This window comes from Phalacrocorax aristotelis, chromosome 21 (assembly GCF_949628215.1).
Source record: "Phalacrocorax aristotelis chromosome 21, bGulAri2.1, whole genome shotgun sequence".
Classification (NCBI taxonomy): domain Eukaryota; kingdom Metazoa; phylum Chordata; class Aves; order Suliformes; family Phalacrocoracidae; genus Phalacrocorax; species Phalacrocorax aristotelis.
The window spans coordinates 1534336-1556275 of record NC_134296.1 but is presented as its reverse complement, the minus strand read 5'-3'; the positions used below and the strand labels follow the sequence as shown (position 1 = coordinate 1556275).

General features: G+C 59.5%; 1 protein-coding gene across 1 annotated transcript in view; it reads right to left on the bottom strand.

Annotated features, from left to right (window-relative positions):
- NAV1 (neuron navigator 1) overlaps positions 1–21940 on the bottom strand; it is a 78963-nt gene that overhangs the window by 48097 nt on the left and 8926 nt on the right. The window contains 4 exon segments of the mRNA XM_075115281.1: positions 12416–12519; positions 12521–13139; positions 15568–15656; positions 16009–16620. Of these exon segments, the coding sequence (XP_074971382.1) occupies positions 12416–12519; positions 12521–13139; positions 15568–15656; positions 16009–16595 (1399 nt within the window). The 5' untranslated portion in view covers positions 16596–16620.

Here is a 21940-nt window from a genome sequence, read left to right as displayed (position 1 = left end):
AAACCCATCTCCGTGCAGAGGAAAAGCAGAGCTCCAGACTTGCCTTCCTTCTCTTAGAAAGCGAGAGGCGCTCAGAAGGACAAGGGAATATCATATATTAACCAACATCCCGCACATCCCCGGTGGCGGATGCAGCCTCACTGACCTCTGCAGAGCCCTGCAATCCTCCCGGGGCTTACACAGCTCCCCCAGCACAGCAGTCAGCCTCCACCAGGGAAAAAGGGACGGGATGAGCCAGGAAAACCACCCTGCGCGTCAGTGTGGGACGCAGCCCGCTCCAGCACTGCCTGTAAGCCCCAGCTGCTGCCCCCAGCTGAGCTCACACAGACCTGAAGAGCTCATAACAGGGCTCTCGCTCTGACGGGCCAAGTGCCAGAGCGCATCTGGCCATGCTGCGGCTCCGAGCTGGACGCTGGTTGATGTGAGGCACGTCCCACACGTGACACTGATTTGGGGAAGGATTGAGACATACCCAGACGCCGTTACTCAGCGGCAAGGTCACTGCCTACACTGGTATACCCTGTCCAGTGGCCGCAGGCGCCGAATACGGGGTGCTGCCAAAGGGGCAGCAACATCCTGCGTCCCTGAGCGTCCCCGCAGCTTCAGGGGTCGCTCCCACCCCAGGCCGATCCAACTCTGCAGCGCCAGAGCTTCCCCACTACAACGTGCATTTTAAGGACAGCTGCTGCACTCTCCACACAGGATGTGTGTAACGTCTGCTTATGAGCAAGAACGCTCCGCAAGGGGATGAAAAGCTATATGGAAATGGAAGATCATTACCATGATCTCCTTGGAAACATCCCATCAGAGCAAGTTTTTGGTCCTCCTTCTCCTCTCTCCCCATGTGCACAAATTCTGGCACCCCGTGCATCGCTTGGCATTGCCTCCGCGCTGTGGGTCCAAAATGCAGGCGTCTGATTTCTAAAGCCATTGTCTAGGATGTGCTATTGAGCTGCAAAACATGGATGGTTTGGGATGGAAAACAGGCATCTCTTGCAATACAAAAAGAAGCTGGCAACCCGGATTTGATTTGTCTTTGAAGCTATAGAGAACCTCAACCAAACAAAATTTGCTTTATTCCCACAAAGGGAACAAGAATCTTAGCAACAAAACAAATCAGCACCTCTGCCCCCTGAATGCAGTGATGAGCAAACCGAGAGCAGAGCAAAGGGAACGCGGCTTCGCCCCGCTGGTCACTGCTGCGGCGCGGAGCGGCTGGTTTTGGAAAGCAGCACGGCAGCATTGTACACGTTAACATGGCCCACTTGGGAATGCGAGGCTGGAAAAGCTGCTTTGCAAATTTACTTTTGATTCAGAGCTCTGCATGCCTTTACGTTTTGCAAGTGCTCATGCAGCCTCTTCAAGGCAGGGAGGTTTCCAGGAACCCCAAGAGTTTCACCAGTTTTAGCACAATGACTATTTGCCGACACCCCGGAAAATTTATTACTTGCTATTCGCTTTCAAAAGTAAGCAGGGCTGGGAAGCACACAGCAGTGCAAACAGCAGCTGAGCTGAGATTTAATCCTGCCCCCAGGTTACCGTACTTTCCCCATGACTAATAAGCTATCTGACGGGAGGCAACGTCCCACCGCAAGCAAAGCTGCCACGCAAATTCTGCTTGCAGAGGGTTTTCGGAGCAGCTTTAAAATTTCAACCTCCCGGCCCCACTCTGCACAGCCCCAAAAGGATCTCGCAGGCTCCAGGAAGAGATTCCCTCGCTCATCCCCCATGCTGCTTTATGAGCGGGGCTGTTCCCCTCCCCTTGCAGGAACCAGCCACATGTTCTCCATCTGGGAGCAGATGCCCGTGAGCCAATAAGCTCAACTTGGAAAACTAACTGAAAATAGCAAAAAATTTCTGAGTGCTCTGCAGACCACGGCCGGATGATGGATATTAGTGCTCCAGCAGCACCGGGACGCTGTTTGGCACAGCGCAGCAAAAGCACAGCTAAAAGGGTCCAGGGAAACGAATATGAGATGGCTGAAGGTGCTGCTGCCTGAGCGTCTGCTCTCTTCCAGATGTTCTTGCCTGTAAGGAAGGACGGTCTTGGTCTGCTGGTAAACCAGTTCCCAAACTGCTGCTGTGCTCAGGCTGGGGTATTGAAGGACATTAGCTCTGTCCCTCCCGTATCCCTGAAACCACTGGGAACATTCTGGTCTCCGAGGTAAAACTGAACAGCCACAGGGCTGCTGTAGCTCTGTCAGGCTGTAACGGCTCCCTTGCAGCTGTGCTGGCAGAGGACGGCGGTGCGATGGGCCGTGCCTCTTGCGCTCCAACACAGGGCAAAGCCCTGGGTAGAAAGGCTGAGACACTGCGTAGGGCAGGAACCCTCACTGCCCCATCACAGCTGTGCCCGTGGCACCGCGGGCACGGGACCGAGGAGCAGGAGGTCTGGGGTTTGTTCTGGGTGCTGCTGTTCCCCGCAGGATCGGGATGCAGCCAGCTTTTGGGTGCATTTAACCACTCCACAGTGGGAGACAGGAGGTCCAGACAGTGATATATCCAGCCTCAGGTCAACCTGGGGTGAGCCATCGAAAGGGAATTTGCCAAAAGGCAATGGACGGATGATCTGTGAGCCCCCAACTATGTACAGCCCGAGGCACAAAAGACTCAGGTCTGTGGATGGGAGTCAGGCAAATGTCAGTGCTTCCCCTTGGCCCGCAATCACACAACACATTCTCCAGGCCGGGCAGGATTTTAAGATTTTAACCCCATGCCAAGTCTAGGTGCATGTTATTTGGGAGAGAAACCACCAATACCAGGAGCCAATGGGTCCCTTGTGCAGTGGCACCTCTGCTCCCAGGACCCCTCCTCATTGCCCATCCCAAGGTGCAATGCATGGCCTGTCCAGCATGACTCCAATTCCCTGGAAGGGTTTTTGTTACAATTTCAAACGAATCTGGGGTCTGTGAGAGGCATGGGTTGCAGGGCAGCCATTTTCCATGGTGCCTGGTGGCAGCTGGAAGAGCACTGGAGAAAAGCCCACAGGCTGTCCCCATTGACTCCCCATCGCCACTTGCCTTCAGTGGCTTTGTCTTCCCCAGCCCAGCGGGACAGGAAAGCAACACACCGAGCAGCAACAGAGCGAGACTCAATTCACTCCCACCTTTCAGTCTGCAGCTGCATCAAGCCCAGTGAAGCCCAGCTGCAGCACAAGGCCACCTCCTTGGGAATTGACACTCGCCTCTCTGGGCTCAGAGCAGCGACGTTTCCAGGATGCTGTCTGTCTACCTTCCCTGCTGGGACAGAGAGGAAGCTGAACTTCATTATTTCCCTTGCTTTTACTCTGTGCATTGTGAGTTTGGAGTTGTCTCCTCATCACTCCCTTGGTGCAGTGGAAGTCAGGAGGCTAAAAGCAAGGTGACGGCAAAAGGTCACAGCTGGGTGGCCATGGGTCCTGCGCTTGTGGTGGCCGCAGCAGCCATGGCCCCATGTCGGTCCTGCCCTGGCAGAGCCAGACAGTCCAAGGTCCCAGCCACAATCTTTCAAATGCCTTTCCTCCTGGTTTTAACACAGGGGGACTCAGTTGTCCCCACTCCTGCAAAGCAGCACTCCCACCTCAGAGCCTGCCAAAACGCCCCTGCCGTGCCCGGCTCCACCACCGCTGGATTTGCTCGTGACGCTGTACTCGCCCCAGCAAAGCCGTCTCCAGCTTCTAAGCCACCGAGGCTGGGAGAAGCCTCAGGATGTGGGAGCGGGTGTCTGTGAGGCTGACAGCATGTCCCCCACAGCACCACACAGGGAACTGGCTGGGGAGGGACGCGCTCACCCCATCGAATGGCCTGCAGCGTGTTTTCTGCCAGCCCCGGCTCACCTTGGGGAGCTCCCATGCCACAGCAATCGATGTGAATTAGCCGCTATCTACCCTTCCACTTGTTTGCATCAGCCTGGAAATATAATGCCAAGTCAGAGATAAAGCGAACTGGAAACACCCCGACAGCATCTAATGCTTCCAGCCCGAGGCGTTCATTAAAGAGATGGGTTTCAACATCACAGGTCCCAGCCAGAACAGCAGGTTCCTTAGCTTTGCTCCCCAAACACGTCCCTCCCTGCCAGCGCCCACATCGCCCTACACATCAGGCTACAAAAGGGAAGGGCTGCTCTCCATGGGGTGCGTTTTACAGAGTCCAAACCGCACCCACACGTGAAGGGGTGCCCACCATGCCCCCCACAAAAGGCTGACAGTGTCCTGTCGAGTATGGGGCTGCGCAGCTGTGCCACAACAAACCAGCTGACCCCCCCAGGGCCAGAAAAAATGCCGGGGTAAACTCCTTTTCATGTTGATCCAGGCTGGCACAGGACCAAACGTACCCTACGCCAACATGCGGGAAGCCTGAGACAACGATGCTGCGCATGGGCAACGGACGCGTGATTTTGAGAAGTGTCTCATCAGTGAGTTATTCTCAGCCCACGGCTATGCTGAAAGCTCACATGGCTATAAATAGCCGGCAATGGAGCTGTACCTGAGTCGCAGCTTTGAACGTGCTTCACGGCTGCTCGTTGAATCGGGAGAGCTAGGCTGCTCGCTGCAGGGGCTGGGGCAGCCTTGGCATCGGGGACATTTCAGTCCCACCGAAAAAGCAAAGAGGTATAAGCTCCACAAACCCCAGCTTTAGCCAAACCGAGGTCCCAGTACAACCAGTAAGAACCAGATTTGGCCAAGAGGCCAAGACTGCGCACTTCATAAGGGTAGTATTGAAGAAGCTTGTCTGGTTGCAGGGTCTCATTGCCAGCTTTGTCACACTTGGTGACACAACCTTGCACAAGATGTGCGGAGGTGGGACACGCAGCAACCCCAGATCCCAAGCACGCAGGCTGGCACCCAGCTGGACTGGCACTAGAAATAAAAGTAGTTCAGCCTTTCCCTGGTGCTAAAGGTGTGGCGCTGCCCCCCCGCCACGCTGCAGTTACGTCATTCCCCCCTCCAGCTCACACGCTGCAGGCTTCAGCACCCACAGCTCTTCCCATTTTCCTGGGTCGCATGAGAACGACCACAAGCTCCAGCAGCTTCAACAAGCTGCAGAGGACCTCAGCCATGAGCCATCCTTCCAGCTCATTGAGCAGGAGAGGTTCCCATCCCACAGCCAAACCCAGCCGACCGGCTGGTGAGCCAACGGAGCTGGCGTGGAGCCCAGCCCTCCCACCACATCACCTGTGGCTGAGAGTCAGGCTCACAACCTGCTGAGGGAACCACGGCTTTGTGAATGCAGCACAAAGCCCTCAGTTACAGTTCCCAACTGAAAGTCACCTCCTGGGTCCCCTTTAGAAGGTCACTCCTAGCCAGGTCACCATCCCCTCCTTACCCACGCTGCCACTGGGCAAGATCCAGCCTGGGGTAAACGCGAGGACAGAGCAGCCCTGCCTTTACCTCTTCAGAAACTAATTCCTGGATTTGCCATAAATTCCTTCTGTAATTTCAGGGGGATGCTCCAGGCCAGACCCTTGCAGGTATGTAGGCCAGGGCAAGGCTACAAAGCACTCACCTCTTGATGAGCAGGAGGGCTCTAGGACAGAGATAACAAGGCTGACACAAAACCAAAGAGGGGTGTGGAGTAAGCGTCACCAATGCCTACACCACGTAGTCGTGGAAAACCCTGTGCTCCCTACAGCACTGGCACGCTCACATGTTCACGAAGGTGGAGACACTTGTCCCTGCTGCAGGACGTGCCTGCATTTCGCCAGGCAATGAAGAGGCACGTGCCTGCCCGTGGTCTGCCCATGCAGCACCCCCAGGGAGTTCACGTGCCACGCCAGCTCCTGCACCAGGGCCACGAGGCTCTCGAGCCACCTCCCTGCTGCAAGGCTCCTTCCAGGAGCGAGGAAAAGGTCCTGCCCAGCCACGCTGTGCTTGTGCTAAGCTCCCCTATGTGGATTCCAGCAGCTCCTTCCACTGGGAGATGAATCTCAGCCCTCCTCCTGAATTAATAAAAAATACATTACTACCTCAATTGGACAAGACAAATAACAGCGTAAGGAATGAACAAAATGCTCGAGTGAAACAAAACGTGGAAGAAATGGATTAGAGGAAAGACGAGCAGATCAGCGGGTGCACTGGGCACTGATCTTCAGTGTCACACCCGCCTTGACACAGGCACATCTCCATTTGCACAGCTTCTAATCTCAGCCCTGCAATGCAGCATCCCCTGCCTTCCCAGCTCCCCTCCACGCTCGGCTCCCCGGCTCCGAGCTGCAATGCAGCAGCGTGGGAAAGCCCTGCTCCCCCTTTGCACCACACCCCTCCACCCCACCACGAGGCAGCACCAAGCCTCCCCGGCTGGGCTCCGAGCCTCGCACATACTCTGCCTTCCCGAGCTCACTGCTTCCCAGCCAGAGAGCCGGCAACCCCTCCTCTGGCTCTCCCGGGAGAGCTGCTTCATGCGCCCAGAGGATGACAGGACTTGGCAGGGTAGGGGATACAGCAGGATCGTGCCATATCTGGTCTCCCACACCCTGAGTCCCCACAGCTCTGTATGAGGCACCCTCAAGGTGCAAGGCCTGGAGAGGACAAGGACCCCCGAAGGATGGAGCCATCCCCGCTCCACCCAGCGAGTGGATCCACGTGCAGGGCACCAAATGCTACACACGCAGCAGCACAAAGGATGCTCTGGACCAGACAAGTGACCAGTTCGGAGGACGTGTCACTGGGTCCACCTGACACTGCAGAGTCAGGTGAGCATCACGGGCTGACCGTGAGACCATAGCCCTACAGAAAACCTCCTGGTCACCCCCAGGCAGGACCGCGGCGCAGCCAGGAGGCACATGCTGGCCACGACAGACGGGCTGGCACTAGAGGTTGGCGTCACTCACAGGTTACACACCTCGGAGGGGTGCACGCTCTGGCTCTGCACTGTGCTGGAATGAATCCTCCCCCATGCAGTGAGCACAAGCATCAGCCAAGTGCTGTCCTCGGATGCTCGAGCGAGAGCGGGCAGGGAGGACCACGAGCAGTGAGGACCAGGGAAATTGTTGTCTGGTACCACGAGAAGCTGCATAGGAAGGCAATGACCTAAATGGACAGAGTAGCGATGGCAGAGGGGACTCATACTAGGCAGGGCTGTGCACACAGAGACACGTGCCACAGAAGCCAAAGACACAAAGCTGGGGACAGGGGGCATCAGGAAGGGACTCTCCAGAAGGACCCAGAACTGCCACCAGTTCCCCAAGAGCCACCCAAGCTGGAAGCACATTGCTCACGAGGCACCTGGACCGGCCAGGACCCATGGGTGTGCTGCTGCAAGGGCAAACCATCCCAGGACCCCTCAGTAGTTGCTCTCAGGGGATGGCAAGGCCTTGCAGGGACATCACCCAGGCCCCACCATGGTCACATCCCACCAGCAGATCCCAAAGAGCATTTCCAGAATTGCATACAATTTTGCGTTAATTTACTTATTTTCTTAGTGGGTATCCAGGGCAGTCACTGGGAAAGCCCTATCTGAACAGCAATTTTCAGGCTCTTTGGGGGGAGATATTTGCTTCAGCAATGCGTCCCCAAATATTTTTGCCTTCTGGTGTTTGCTCTGCTACTTTTTCATGGGAAATTTTGAGAGACAAGTCTGGATTTTTTTTTACAGCCGTTTTTCTGCACTGCCATTATCAGTGGGAGCATGGCACATCCCAGAGCAGAAAACTCTAGGGCCCTCGGGTAACGTTTCCAGACCTTCTCCCCAGTCACTGAAGCCATTTCAGACGGAAAGAGGAGACATCTAGTACTCGCTGTCAGCTCCCATGAGCAGGCTGGAAGCAGCAACACAACCATGTACCTCTTCCCTTTCTCCTCACCCCTACCCCAAATGCAGGAGTCCAGCTCTGCAGCCAAAAAGAAATAAATCCCCACCCCAATAACCTCGTCACACAGGCACTGTCACACAGGGGCCTTAAGAGAGGAATAACATTAGCATGACAGTGATATCAGGACAGCAGCACCACTTTATGAGGCAATAACCTGCTCCTGTCACTGTGAAGAGCTACTTGGTCTCTGACCTCCTTATGGTCTCCTGCCAGGGAGCCTGGCTATTGCTGCACAGCGCTGCAACGGGCCCATTAGCGCTTAATTAAACAGCCAGGAACACCGTGGGGCAGAGGCGCTCCTTTTAATCCCATACCATGTGCCTGGCCAGCAAGCACGGTCATCAGGAGGGGATCTCCTTGGGAAGGGACACCTTGGTGAGTCCATCTCCACCAGAGCCAGCAAAGTGCTCGCACGGGACGTGTCAGACACCAGCTAGGCGTCCTTCCTGAGCTGTGGTTTCTTCTTTAAACCAACCACAGTCAGATGCAACATGAAGCTCCTGCCCTTGAAGGAGCCCATCTGCCCATACTAGCCCCTTGGCTCTCCTCCCCACCACCGACGGGCTGCTGGCACCTGCTGCCCAGCCAGCCGCCAGCCCTGGCACAGCTGGAGTCTGCCCTGCCTGCGTGTCAGCACTGTGGAGGTACCAGGTCTCCACCGGTGCAGGCTGCCCAGCAAGGACAACCCCGCTGGGCCACTTGGGGAAGGGTGGCATTGCCCACCCACTGCCAACCGAGGGCTGCAGGACTGAGATGGGTTACAGCTGCACCCGCAGAGTTTGGCAGAGCTGCAAAGACTCCTGCGGTGAGTGTTTCGGGGAACACCAACTCCCCTGGGGTCACAAGTGTGTCCGCCTGGGCTCTGGCCCATGCAACACCCGCCACTTATTTGCTGAGGCAAATTAGCAGCCACTTAAGAGGCACCGTATACAGCAAGAGATGGCCAAGGAAATGGCTGCAGAAAGTAAGTGCAGGATCTTGGAGGTGCTCTGGGGACCTCTAGGTAAGTGCAGCAATCACACTGGGCACCACAACCCAGCACTGACGAACTCGCACACAGCCCATATGCGCTTCTGCACCTGCACGCTCTTGTCCGCCGCACAGAAACGGGCAGAGCGAGCTTTGTACAGTGAGCTCCTCCGCCACGCTGGCCACGCGCCCTCCATACCCTTCATCCCGTGGCCGAGCACTGGTGTAATTAGCAACCCCAGCTGCCAGCTAGCTTTGATGAGAAGCCTCGGTCTTTGGTTGATGGGAAATGTATAATTTGGATGATGGAAATAGCCTCTACAAAGCACATGTGGTTGCTGTGTCCCAGTGACCTCTCCCATCTTGCGCAGGCTGCTTTGCTTTAAACGTGGTTACATCTCCAGCAGCTCTACAAAGGCTTCGGTGCCATCAAACAGATGACACGGCAGCAGCAACTGAATGAGAGGTAACATTTGGCCACTTCTAAATAAACTGTTTTTTTGGCCATCAGAAGCTTGGGAGTGCTTCTGGCAGGAGGAGCACAAGGTAGAGATGAGAACTCAGGTGTGGAGACCAAAGACATGCAAGGTGTCTGCAAGCCATCGCGTCTGGGGGAGCAGGGAGCTCAGGTTAGGCAGAGGCAGCACAGGCTTCTCAACACAGGTCAACAGTTCAAGGACAAGACCTGCAGAGGCTGAAAGTCCCTGCAACTCCCACCTCTTTCTTCCCAACACAAACCAAGCTTGTGAGTCTCCCCATGCCACTCTGGATAGGGTGTCCTCCAGCAGACATGGCCAAACAGCTCAGGCTGATGTTCTCTTGCCAAAGGGAACCATGAAAACAGCAGAGAAACCTTCCCTCCCTCCCAAGCACCTCCTGTAGCAACCAGGAGGATGCCCCTCTCCTGGTCCTATTCACCAGCCCTAGAAGGGCGTGAAGCCCACTCTCCTCAGCAAATGGGATCCTGTCCCTTCTGGGTCCGTCCCCACCGCAGGAACAACCTCTCCCTTGAGGAGCCATGTTGTGGAAGGTACTGTCACCCCTGGAGAGGGCTTCATCCGCCTGGATCACATCAGATGACATGCAAAGGGGTCAGGACCAGAAGCTCAGCATGTGTCCAGACTCATGCACCCCCAGCCGTGGTTTTGTCACCACCACTGTCACACTGCTCCCTCCTCTGCACATCCCCAAGTTCCTGTTGACATCCCCACCACACAGGCTGTCAAGGACATGCCAGGTCATGGCTGGCTTGGTTAAGTAGCCATGACTCACAGTACAACTCCCATAACATGAGAAGTACAGCCCCATGGAAGGAAAGCAACGTTTCAGCAGCGTTAAGCTCCCGCCCCGTCCACCCCACGCGTTGTCCCCACCCCACACTGGACAACCAGCCCTCAGTCCCCACTGCAGGAAGCCCAGCAGTCCGTATGCTTTGGAAAATTATCTGTTTCAGCAAATACACAGAACAGAGGGGTTCAGAAGACAGATTCAGCCGAGTTTGGCCCTCAAGGGCTGGCTGACCAAGCCTTCAGATGGTAAGTGCAGTCCAAAGGGGTGCTCAACACCTCCCAGGGTCAAGGGCAGCCCTACAGCCCTGAAGCAGACCCTGACACAGGCAGAGGCTAGGAAACCACCCCAGAAACCAAAGCAGGTGTTGGGGGCACTTCCACAACCCATGATCTTCCTCAGCGTGTGCACAAGCCCCTGTCCTGCAGCAAGGATTGCTGGTACTCCAGCAACTGCCACAAACCAGGAGTCACTCCCACATTGGCCAGTCCTGCACCCTCAGGGAAGCTGCAAGGATTTCTCTTAGCGGTGCTGAGGAAACCCCCATTTAAGAGGAGAGCGTCACAGGGGGACACTGAGATCCCCCCAGGCACACCAACACCAGTGGGTGGAGATCTGTTAGTTCCATAAGAGACAAATCCTCCCGCAATCCTGCCCTGCTCCCATGGCATCTGGTGTTAACGCAGTATTAGGGCTGAGGATGGATGTCCATTAGCCCTGCAGCGGGACCACTGGGGCAGCCTGAGCCCCCGCTGCCCCTGCTGTGAGGCGGACCTCACATGTCCAACCTGCTCAACCTCACCGTCTCCCTGCCCACACCTTGAGCTTACTCTGTGGCTTCCCACAAGCTGCTTGCGCAGCCCCAGGATGCTCCAGCAGCTAGGGCAGACCCCTGACAGGGAGAGGACCAGGCAGGGTGCACACCACTGCTGCTGCTCCCGCGGCTGGGCATGGCCAGGGGGCCAAGGGCAATGGTCTGGGAGGCTCCATGCCTGTGTGCCGGCACACGCCGGCGCACATTGTACCACACAGCCCTGCACTGGAGTAGGGGCTGTGACACCCCAAAGGCTCCCGGGGCGGCAGCATGTGCAGTGGGGAACCAGACCCAGCAAGCACAGCTTTACGGGCGCCTGACTGGCACATACTCCAGCTTGCTCCACCTCTCCAGACCTCCCCACCGCCCCCAGCCAGGGCAAATCTCTCCCCTTTCTGCCCACGGCAGAGCTCTGGTCACAATGCAGCTAGGAGAAGGCATCTCAAGCCAGCTCTCCGAGCTAAAAGGGGGTCCCTAGGCAGGGAACTTGAAGAGACCAGATGCACCAGGGCTCCCAGCCCTGCCTGTACTGCTGATGCCCCCTACCACAATCCACCAGGGCTTTAAACCCAGCTAGCTCAGGCACTGGGAGCACCATGATGGCTACACAGAGCTTGTTTGCCACCTTCTCACGCCAGTTTGCCAGAACAAGCAGAGCTCTTTGGAGCCACAAGCCCCCTGTGATCCTTGCCCAGCTGAGCCCACAGGCGCTATCGGTTGGGACGTGGGGGAGAGCAGGCTTCGGCAGGAAGCTGAGGGCTCCAGAAGCTGCCGCAGTTTCCTAGAGATCAGCACACAGCCACGAGGGAAACACGAGAGCTGGGCGCGCCTGTACCAAGGCCCAGCGCCATGGCCCAGGATGGGGCAGCAGGTCCCAACATCAGAGGCACGGCTGGCACCGGCAGCCAGCACTCGTGGCTTTGATGAAAGCCCACCAGGCACAGCAAGCTCTCGACCACGCAGACTTGGCGATCAGACCCGCTGGGATAGCAAGACACAGGCGGCCATGGGCTGAAACCGGCTCATGTAAACCCTGGGGCAGCATCCTTGAAGGATCCTCCTTGGCCAGAGCCCAAGACCTCGGAGAAGCTCTGGACTTGAAGCCTCCTGCCCAAAGCGGACTCTACACACTGAGGACCCAGCAGCCTCCCGTTGAGAGCAGCCAAGGTCAAGCCCTAGGGTAAGCCACCCCAATGGCGGGGAGGGGCTGCGGCACCTGGCCAGGAAACCCCCCTCATCTTCAGTGGGGCGTAGAGACAAGGGGTGATGGAAATGTCACATGGGCAAGGACAAGCTTGACCACCACCTGCCATTCCTCCACACGAGGAGGCTGGAGCCAAGGCAAGGGGAGGCTGCGTGCCGGCCTTTGGGCTGGCCAACTGTGCCTTCCTCCTTGGCGAGGCCAATGGCGCCTTCTCCCTCAGCATCCCCTCTCCCCAGCACTGGGGAGGCCAACGCGGTCCCCCCCAGGGGCGGCAGGAGCCCCCGACGCCTCAGGCAGCCGGACCCCCGCCATTCCCCCATTCCCTGACGGCGGGGCGCGACGGCCGCACTCACCCAGCATCTGGCTGAAGAGGAGCTGCTCCAGGTCGCCCAGCACCGTCACCACCAGCTCGGGGTCCACCTTCAGGTAGGGCTTCTCCTCAGCGCCCGCCGCCACCCGCCGGCCCCTTCCCGCCCAGCAGCTCGTCGTCGCACTTGCCGCCGCCGCCGCCCGCCTCGGGGGCCTTGCTGAGGGGCTTCACCTCCGCGTAGGGCCCGCGGGGGATGCGGCTGGGCTTGCCGGCGGGCGGCGGCTTGGCGGGGCCGGCGGGGCGCGGCGGCAGCAGCGAGTGCTCGGAGCGGGACAGGCTCCGCGACATGGCGGGCGCCTCCCGGCCGCGGGGGCCGCCGCCGCCCCGGCCGCCCCCCACGGCCGCCGCCCCCGTGGCCGCCGCCTTGGCCATGTCGTCGCTCCAGCGGGGCTCGTACAGCTGCCGCTTCTTCTCGGCGTCGGTGAGGAAGGCCAGGTTGGTGAGCGACTTCTGCTTGCGCAGGTTGGAGCCGGCCGGCAGCCGCCCCTCCGCGCTGCTCGCCTTGAAGACGCGCAGCTCCGCGCCCCGCGGCCCCGTCGCCGCCGCCGCCGACTTCGCCCGCTTCGGCATCACCGCGCCGCCGTCGGGGCCCCGCCGGTAGCCGCGCTCCTCCTCGCCCAGCTCCACGTCGGGAAGGCTCTTGAGGTTGCTCCCCAGCATCCCCGCGCTGCAACCATTTAACCCGCCGGGCGCTGCTGCTGCTGCTGCTGCTGCTGCTGCTGCGGCACCGAGGACACCGGGCGAGACAGAGAGAGAAGCGCCGTTAGCGCCCGCCCCGCCGGCGCGGGGCGGAGCGGAGCGGGACGGGGAGGAGATGGGGGGGAACGAGCGGCGCGGCCCCACCTCGCTGCTCCGCCGCCAGCGGGACACTGCGAACCAGCGGAATGTCAGGGGCAAACAAAAAGGGCCCTCCCTCCTCCGCGCCCGGCTGGCGCGGGCAGGGGGCGGGGCGCGGCGCGCGCGTCCGCGGCGGGGAAGGAGGGGGCGCGCGCCGCGGGGCGGGGCGGGGCGAGACGGGGACGTGCAGCGCCGAGCACGGCGGAGCGGGGACGAGCGGGACCCCGGGCCGTGCGGGACCCGCGGGCGCATACGGGAGCCCGGGGGCAGAGGGGCTGTGCGGGACCCCCGGGGCGAGGGGTGGAGCCGGCAGGCGCGGGGCTGCGTGGCCCCCCCGTGGGTGCCGCGGGGGTTGCCCCCCGCAGCGAGCCGGCGATGGCCTCGGCGCCCAGAGCCTGCCCGCTGTGTCCCGCAGCCCGGTGCAGGCAGGGACGTGCCGGGTGCTGGCTGGGAGGTGGGTGAAGGCAGCGGGGGGCCCCACGCCGAAGGACCCTGCATGTGAGGCCCCCCGCCCCGCCTGCCGCGGTCCCCACACGCAGCCCCGACACCGCATACCCATCCCCAGCGGAACAGAACTTCCCCATTTCACCTCAAACGGTGCAAGAAGGGCCCAGCGTGGCCCCGGGAGCCCAACGAGGGACAATGTGGCCCCCAAACCCAGCATGGCCTCACCAGAGATCTGGGGGAATTAAGGGGTGGGAAAAAAGAGGGGGAGCAGGATCTGGTTATCATCATTTTTCGTTAATTACCCGTCCCTTGGGAGGGGTGAATTAAGTCTATTTGGTGACCTCACACGGGCTGCCATGGCAACCGCTGGAAAATATTGCATTAGAGCCCATCACTATGCTGCCGAGATAAGGAGCTGGGGGGGCCGGGGGCGGCGCGTGCCCCCAGACCAGCCCCCCGGACGGCAGCTCGGCCACCCCGCGTGATTTGGTGTTCAGCCGATGGTGATGTTAAGGAGCCCCAAAATAACCTGGCCTGGATGGGACAGCAGAGGGGGCGAGAAAAAAAAAAGTGTTTTGCACCAAAAGGTGCCGCTGGGGTGGGATGGGTGCACAAGCTGCCCTGCTGCACCCCAAAGACGCTCAGAGTTTGGGGGGGCTGTTACACCCCTCGCTGAGCTACAAGGCTGTTGCCTGGGTGTAGGGCCTGCTGCAGGGGACAAGTTTGGGGGTGTCATGTCATTTTGGGGCTGGTGGAGTGACCCGGGGCCTCCCCGTGTCCCCTGTCCCCTCCAGCCGGGCCCGACAGAGCCCCAGGAGCTGCCATGGGCCAGCGCAGCCGGGGAGGCGTGGAGCCAGGGGAAGGATCCGGCCCTTTCCCCAGCACCAAACCCGCTCGGCCTCATTCCAAAACCTCCCCCAGGGCGAGCAGGGCAGCTGCACTGGGAACGCGCCAGCCTGGCTCCCTCCCCTCCTGCTTTCTCCTAGAAAATCCACCCGCTTGCCGCTGTTTTCGGTGCTTCCCAAATCGGGGCTCAGCATCAAACCCTGTTACCCCCCGGCTGTGCAGCGGTGATGCCAGGACCCTGCTGCAAAGCTGGGCTCTGCCGGGAGCCAATGCAGCTCTGACCGACTTCTGTCCCTTCGAATCACCCAGCGAAGCTCCCGGCTCTTTTTCCCCTTCCCTGCACATCCCTGGAGCATCCCGCCATCCTCCACTGCCGCTGCCCTGGCAACCACCGCCCCAGCATCCCCTCCAGCAGCCACCCCCCCAGAATGTCCCCCAAAAGCAAGCACCAGAGGGGACTGGGGTGTCCCCAACGTTGCAGTGGGGAGCACTTGGGCTCATTCACCCCCTGAGAAAGGGGGTGTCCCCAAGGCGGGTGCAGGGAGCCTGTGGTGCCACGCACCCGCCTCTGCTCCGGCTCTCTGCCAGCTTCTTGGAAATGGGTCATTCCTGGAGCTCGCCGGGAAACTGGGAAGAGGAGGGAAAGGAGCCAAGCGAGGCAATGTCCCAGCAGCGTCACCAGCAAGGACAGGCCCCCGTGCTGGAGCCACTGCAGGGGATGCCGACACGGCTCTGGCGCCCGGCTAGGGTCATGCCGCCGGGTGTAGTTAATTGGCCATGGGGGTCACCGGACATGACAGCTGCAGCCAGGCTGTTCCCAGGGCAGTCGGGGAACCTACAATGTGGGGGTTCCCCCCTGCCACCCCACCCACCTCGAGCCCCGGCTCCCATTCCAGCACGGGGTCATGGGGGTCTGAGCTCCAGCATGAGCCTCTGCCCCCTGGCACCGTCGCAGCAGCCCCCCAGCAGGACCCGCCCATCCCCAGCAAACCCCTCTGGACTCACTCAGGCCTCTGGGTTTGGGGTCGGGGTCAGGTCCCTCCACAGGACCGGGGCACTCGTCACCCAGGGACATGGCCGTCTCCTCCTGCAGCCTGGGGGCAGAGTGGGGGTGAGGGTGGGGGAGCATGGGCGCACCGCGGGGTGCAGCCAGCTGGGGATGCCCAGGAGATGGGAACACGGTGCTTTGGGCTCTGCCACTGTTTGGGGATGTGGCAGGGGCAGGTCCCAGGACACCCCATTCCCCACTGAGCCCATCCCCTGCCCCAGCTCCCATCAGTGCCCCAGGAACCCCCAGCATCCCAAACATGGTAGGAACCCTTCCTTTGGGGCAAAGCCCCCAGACCCAACCCCACCATTCCCCATGGCGATCCCTGCCATGCCCACCTGCCTTCCCCCATTCCCATGTCCCCCTGTCCCCATGCCCACCTGTCCCCAGTAACTCACCGGTACTGGAAGGGTGCCACGGTGGCGGTGATGGGGTGGCTGTGCGGAGGGCCCGAGGAGAAGGTGATGGCCCCCAACCCAAATACGGGGACCCTGCCCTGTGAGCCACCATGGGGCTCATCCCCTGTCCCTGCAGTGGTTGCCCCGCTGCCCTTCTCAGGGGACACCCCCCGCTGCCCCCCGCTCCTGCCCTGTGCTGGGAGAGCTTTGGGCAGTTCAGTGGGCTCCCCCACTCTTCCTGCCCCTCTTCTCCCTCCACCTGCTGCCTCTGGCCACTTCCCGAGGGACACCAGGGGTCTTGCTGGGGCTTTCTGCCCCCCACGGACAGGGATGCCAGGGCTGCCCTCCCTGCTCTCAGATGGCTCACGGCTGGTGGCTCTGCCAGCGCCTTTGGGCTTGAGGGTCTTTGGGCCAGGGGCTGGCACCTTCCCTGGCCGGGGAGACGGAGCCCCATGAAGGACAGGGGATCCTGGGGTGCTCGGGGGGCCCGGGGTGTGCAGCTTGCCATGGGCCATAGCACGGGGCACCGGGATGGCGGAGGTGTAGTGGCTGCGGCTGGCAGGGTTGATGTTGGCCATCCCGTTCATCCTGGTGAGGTGGCTGCCGGCGAGGCTGTGGGGGGAGAGGAGAGTTGAGCAGGGCCCAACACAGTGAGGGGGTGGGCATGGAGGGCACCCACATCCCCTCGGCTACATCAGACCCTGGTCTTGGCCTCCCACTGACCATGGGTGCCCAATGTCCCCATCCTGGGAGGAGGATGCTGCATTCCACACCCCAGGGTGAGGATATATGTGCTGCCCACATAGGGATTCACAGGGCCAGGGCACATGTGACGTCCTCCCCCAGGGACCCTCTGCAGCCCCATCCCCATGTCCCCAGGTCCCTATGGCAGGTCCCTGTAGCAAGGCCACATGGACACGGACCCTCACCAGACCAAACTGGTCTGACTGGTTGGTCAAAGACCAACTCCTGGTCACCCAAGGCCATCTCCTGGCCACCTAAGACCATCTCTTGGCCATCCAAGACCAACTCCTGGTCACCTGAAACTATCTCCCGATCACCCAAGACCACCTTCCAGTTGCACAAGGACCAGCTTTGTCACACTCAGGCTGTTACTGGTGTTTGAGCCCCACCACTGCCCTCCCCATTCCCAGCATCCGCCAGTGTGGTGCCAACCACTCCATCTCTCCATGCTCCTGCTCTCATCTTGCCCCACGGTGGCTCTCCCTGGCACCACCACCCAGATGGTGCCATGTCCCCTTGCCTGGGTGTTTTGCTCCATGCGGATGAGGACGGGGGCTCAGCGCACCACCCCATCCCACCCAAAGCATCCACGGGCAGGCAGGGCTGCCTTTGCCACCACCAATGACAGGGACATCGGCATGGTCACAGCTAGTGGAGAATCTCATCCCTCCCACAGGCTTTGCCTGGGCAGCCAGAGCAGAGCTTAGCAAGAAAATCAGCTGTGGAGCAAAGCTCCATCTCCAACCACTACCTGCCTGCAGCCCTCTGAGAAAAAAAACCAACCCAAAACTCAATCAAAAAAGGATTTCTCCAGGGGATGGAGCTGTCTCTAGAAAGACAGGGAGATGTGGCTCCACCGGCATCTGTGCCAGCCTCTGCCCCCTTGCCCAGTAGACCTGCAGTGAACTGAAAGGCAAACGGGTGCCAGGTACCACAGATCTCCCGGGACACACATTTCGCAGGTCACTCCAGCACGGTTTCGCTCAGCTCCCTTGAAGAAAAACCTCTGGGAAGGGGAAAAGAATCTTTTTGGGGTCCCCAAGCATCCTAGAGCGGACCATCAGCTCAAGATTGGCCACCCGCAGTCCTCGTCACTCACCTGGGGGTTCCCCTCCCCTGGCGCTGGCTTAGGGCTGGGTGGGTACAGTAAGCACAAAGGGTCTTTGTGCAGCTGCTCCAGCGAGCGCGTTTGGGGCTGCGCTGGAGCTGAACGAAGCCATTCCCAGCGGGCTGGGGGGACGCTGCCACCCAGGTATGGGGCCACACACAAGCCGCTCTGTTTGCAGCCCGGAGCCAGCAGCCTGGCCACCTTTCAAACCACCCAGCCGAGAGTGAGCTTCTGCGGAGCTGGAGAAGGTTTCTTGGCAAGCTGTGGGGTGCAAGGGGACAGCTCCCATCACCCCGATGGGAACAGCACCCAGCCTCAGCCCTGCACCCGTTGCATCTCCCAGCAAACTGTGTTACATAAGCAAGGTCCAAAAATGCCCCAAACCACCCCATTTTTGCCTCTTCCCCAACCTACAGCTGCCCTGAACCTGGCTCCCCCCAGGCTTTTGGGAGTCTGCAAAGACCAAGCCTGGCTCCACATCCCCCCAGTGTGGCCATGTCCCTGCCACAGGCAGTGCTCGGGTGAATACACCCGAATTCCCTTTGCCAGACCGACATGAGCTGGATCACTTGATCAACAGCCATGGGTCACGGGGAGAAGGGCTGATGCAGCAGACAAGATCTAGGCATCGCAGTGCTGAATCCAGTGCCAGCCAGCAGCTACAAAGGTCTTTTCAAGGCAATTTTAATTAAGGGGAAGAAGGAACCAACACACAGCTCTGGGCTTGCTCTCGCTGAAGCCTTTGAAATGACCGGGGAGATTTTCTCTCTCCCTGCGTCCCGGCTGAGACAACTCTGTCTCCGCTCGCCCCAAGTCACTGCACCAGTGGGTGGTGGAAGCCCTGGGACAAGGCACGCAGGGGGGCCCTGGGACAGATCCATCCCTGAGCCGCTGCGTGGGGTGACATGGAGACAGGCACTGGGGCTGGCAAATAGGTCTGGGTCCAGCCCCAGTGGGCAACCACAGCCCCCAGTGAGGGGCCCTGTGGTGGCACCAGCCCACACCCACGGGTGTTGCAGGGCTGTGCAGGGCTTTCCCTGCACCTGTGGGATTCCCTTGCACCCACAAAGGTCACTCCGGGGAGCAAGGAGGCCAGGGCTTAGCACCCAGCACCACCCAGGAGCTGGAGACCAGCACATCCCTGGGGGCTTAATGCTCCCAACCCCTCCTTTGCAGCCTACCCAGCAGCGAATATCAGCAGCAACCAGCTCCCCTCAGCCCTTCAGCCCTTTCCCAGGTTGTGCCCCACAACCCTCACTTACAAACTCCAATTTTGCACATTTTTTCACCCTCTTTAATCCAGCTCCTTGCCCCAGGAGTGCTGTGCCTGGGGGAAGAGCAGTTCGCAGCCCTGAGCTGCAAAATACCTTGTGCAAATGCCAACAGGGCCGACCTTCATCCCCTTAAGTGCAAGGATGCCTGGGATGGAGTCAAGAGCCAGTGAAGCTCCAGCCTCACGGACATGAGTGGTTAAACCACTGGCGCCAACTCACCTATTTCACCCGCAAGGTCCCTTGCACAAACATCTCCAGCCCCAGGGGCTGCCGCTGGTGATTTTCCCCTAACGTGGAGGGAGATCATCTGCTGCTGCCTCCATAAAGCTGGTCCCGAGCTCTGCTTCAACCAACTCAGAGGCAAATAAATTCATCTAGTTTTATGCTATGACCTTACCTTCCCCAGCACCCTCTAAGCATCATCAGCATGCAACACCCCTCCAGCCCTGCCTGCTCACTGGGCACGTGGCACTGGGGCTGTAACCAGGCTTTATGGATTTTTTTTTCCCAGACTATTGACTTTGGGTTTCTCTCTGTGGGCACAACTTCCATTTCTCCCCTCTGAGCCCACCGGCAACAACTTTGCTGCAATGCCACGGCTGCAGCAGAAGCCAAAGCTACCACATTGGCCACAAAATATCAATCCTCCTCTTGTGCTCGCAGGGTTGAGGTTTCCCAGGAGATGCCAAGGCCTGCTGGGAGCCAGGCTCCAGAGCCATCCCTTCCCCACAGCACATGCCTCGGGGGTCTCCGAGGATACCCAGCGTTTCGCTGATCCCAGCTAAGCATGGGTGACCCCACCCTGCCATAAAGGTGCCAGGGGCTCCCTGGGGCTGGGCAAGGTGAGATGTGGATCTGGCCCTGCTCCCCCAGGCTGTAACACCAGCCAGACCCTCGGGCTGGAGTCCCACACCCAGAGATGCCACCAAAGGGATAAACCAAAGCAACTCCCACCAAGTCCCTGTTTCCCCCCACCAGCCCCAGGAGGAGCCGCTCCTGCACCAAGCAGCCCTCCTACTCATCCCATCATGTTATTAATAAGCACGAGCGAAAACCATTCCCAGGAAAGATTCAGCCTATTCTGCTTCCAAAAAAACTCTTCATTTCCCTGCAGATTGATTTCTACCCCATCCAAACGCTGCCCCCAGGGACCGGGTCCCCCCCCACGTGCGCCCCGTGTGCTGCGGCGGCAGGGGAGCAGCGAGCACCGCGTCACACTGTGTCATGCTGGCGTCCTGCCACCACTTTGCTCTGCTAAAGCAGGTTACAGTTTGACCTAGATGGACATGGGCGGCTCCTTTCCAATTAGCTTGAAAGGGAAATAACTTTCTCCTTTAATGCAATCCAGCTGCAAGGCCTCTGTGTCCCTGGAGCAGCTCTTGGGAAACGGCTGCCGCTTGCCCTCTGGGTAACCTGAGTACCAGAAATTTGCACCCAATGCTTTAATTTTAGGACTTCCAGCCACCAGGTGGGTTTTTGGCCCCATCCCCTCCCCAGGTACCAGCTTGGGGTTGCTGAGTCCCGTCATGGTGGAAATCAGCAAATACACACAAGGTATTTTAGCACCAGGGGATGTTTTGGAGAGGCTGCAGGCAGTGCTGTGGGCAGCAGAGCCCCGCCTGGGCGCCAGGGCTGAGCCTCCCTGGGCAGCCGGAGATGCTCATCTCCCAGCTGGGGGGAGGAGGCTCATCCCAGCTACCTCCAGAGCTCAGGTCCTGAGTTCAAGTTTTTCCTGAATTAAAGACATTTAAGCCCAGAGATGAGGTGGTTTCTGACCCCTTCGGATGATGCCATCCACAGAGACATGGGTGTTGTCGTTGAAGGAAAATGAAACAGCCTTGGCTGAGCCATGTCCTTCATCCCAGGACAAACACAATCCAGCACATCCCTGAAGGCATCTCCTTCAAAAAGGCATCTGTTGTGCTCAGAGCTTGAGCTACTTCCTCGGCCTGGTGTCCAAATGCATCTCACACATGCGATTTTTAGCAGCCAGAAATGAACACAGGGACCTGGAGCCGGAGCCCAAGTCTCCTTTCTTGTCCCCGTTTTGCATGCAAGGGGTCACTGGAGCATCCCCAGCATCGAAGCAGACCCGCTTTGAAGTCACCCATCACCTGAGCAGAGCGGGAAACAGCTGGGCCCCCCCCAGCTCTTGGGCCTCCCAGCCGCACAGGGGCTCCGCCACTCCCAACCCTGTGCTGGGGCTACACCAAGCGGCCAAAGCCCCCCGGCTCCTTTGTGATGCCTCAGAGGGATCCAACCTCCAGCTCTCCCATGGTCTCAAAAGAGCAGCTAACGGCTCTGCAAGGGTTTCCCAAAGCATTTCATCAGTTTTATAAACCAGATTAAATTCTCTTCTTTCGTATCTCTCACAGCTGAGAGATCCCTGCTGGGGGTGAAACTCTGTCCCACACCCCTGGGATAATTGTGGCAGGATTCTGAGCATGAACACTTAGTGATGGAAAAGGTATTAAACCCTTCAGCCTCTGCTGGCGTCTTGCTGCTGCTCTGTGCCTCAGTTTCCCCACCCTGACACAGCCTCTGCCAGGGGTGAGGGATCTGAAACAAGCTGATGAATAGGAATAAAGGAGGATGGATCTCTCCCTGGGTGTGCCGGGCGGCAGAGCAGCTCTGTAAATTGGGAGCCATCCTTGAGATGTCCACAGGAGCGGCAGCACAGGAGCACCAGGGGCTGCAGCAGAGCCAGCCATGCCAGATATCCCTGGAGAGATGCTAAGGGGCTGCAAAGCATCCTCCATTTTAAGTGTGAGGATGGAGGTGGGCAGCCCAGGGGTGAACCCCAGGG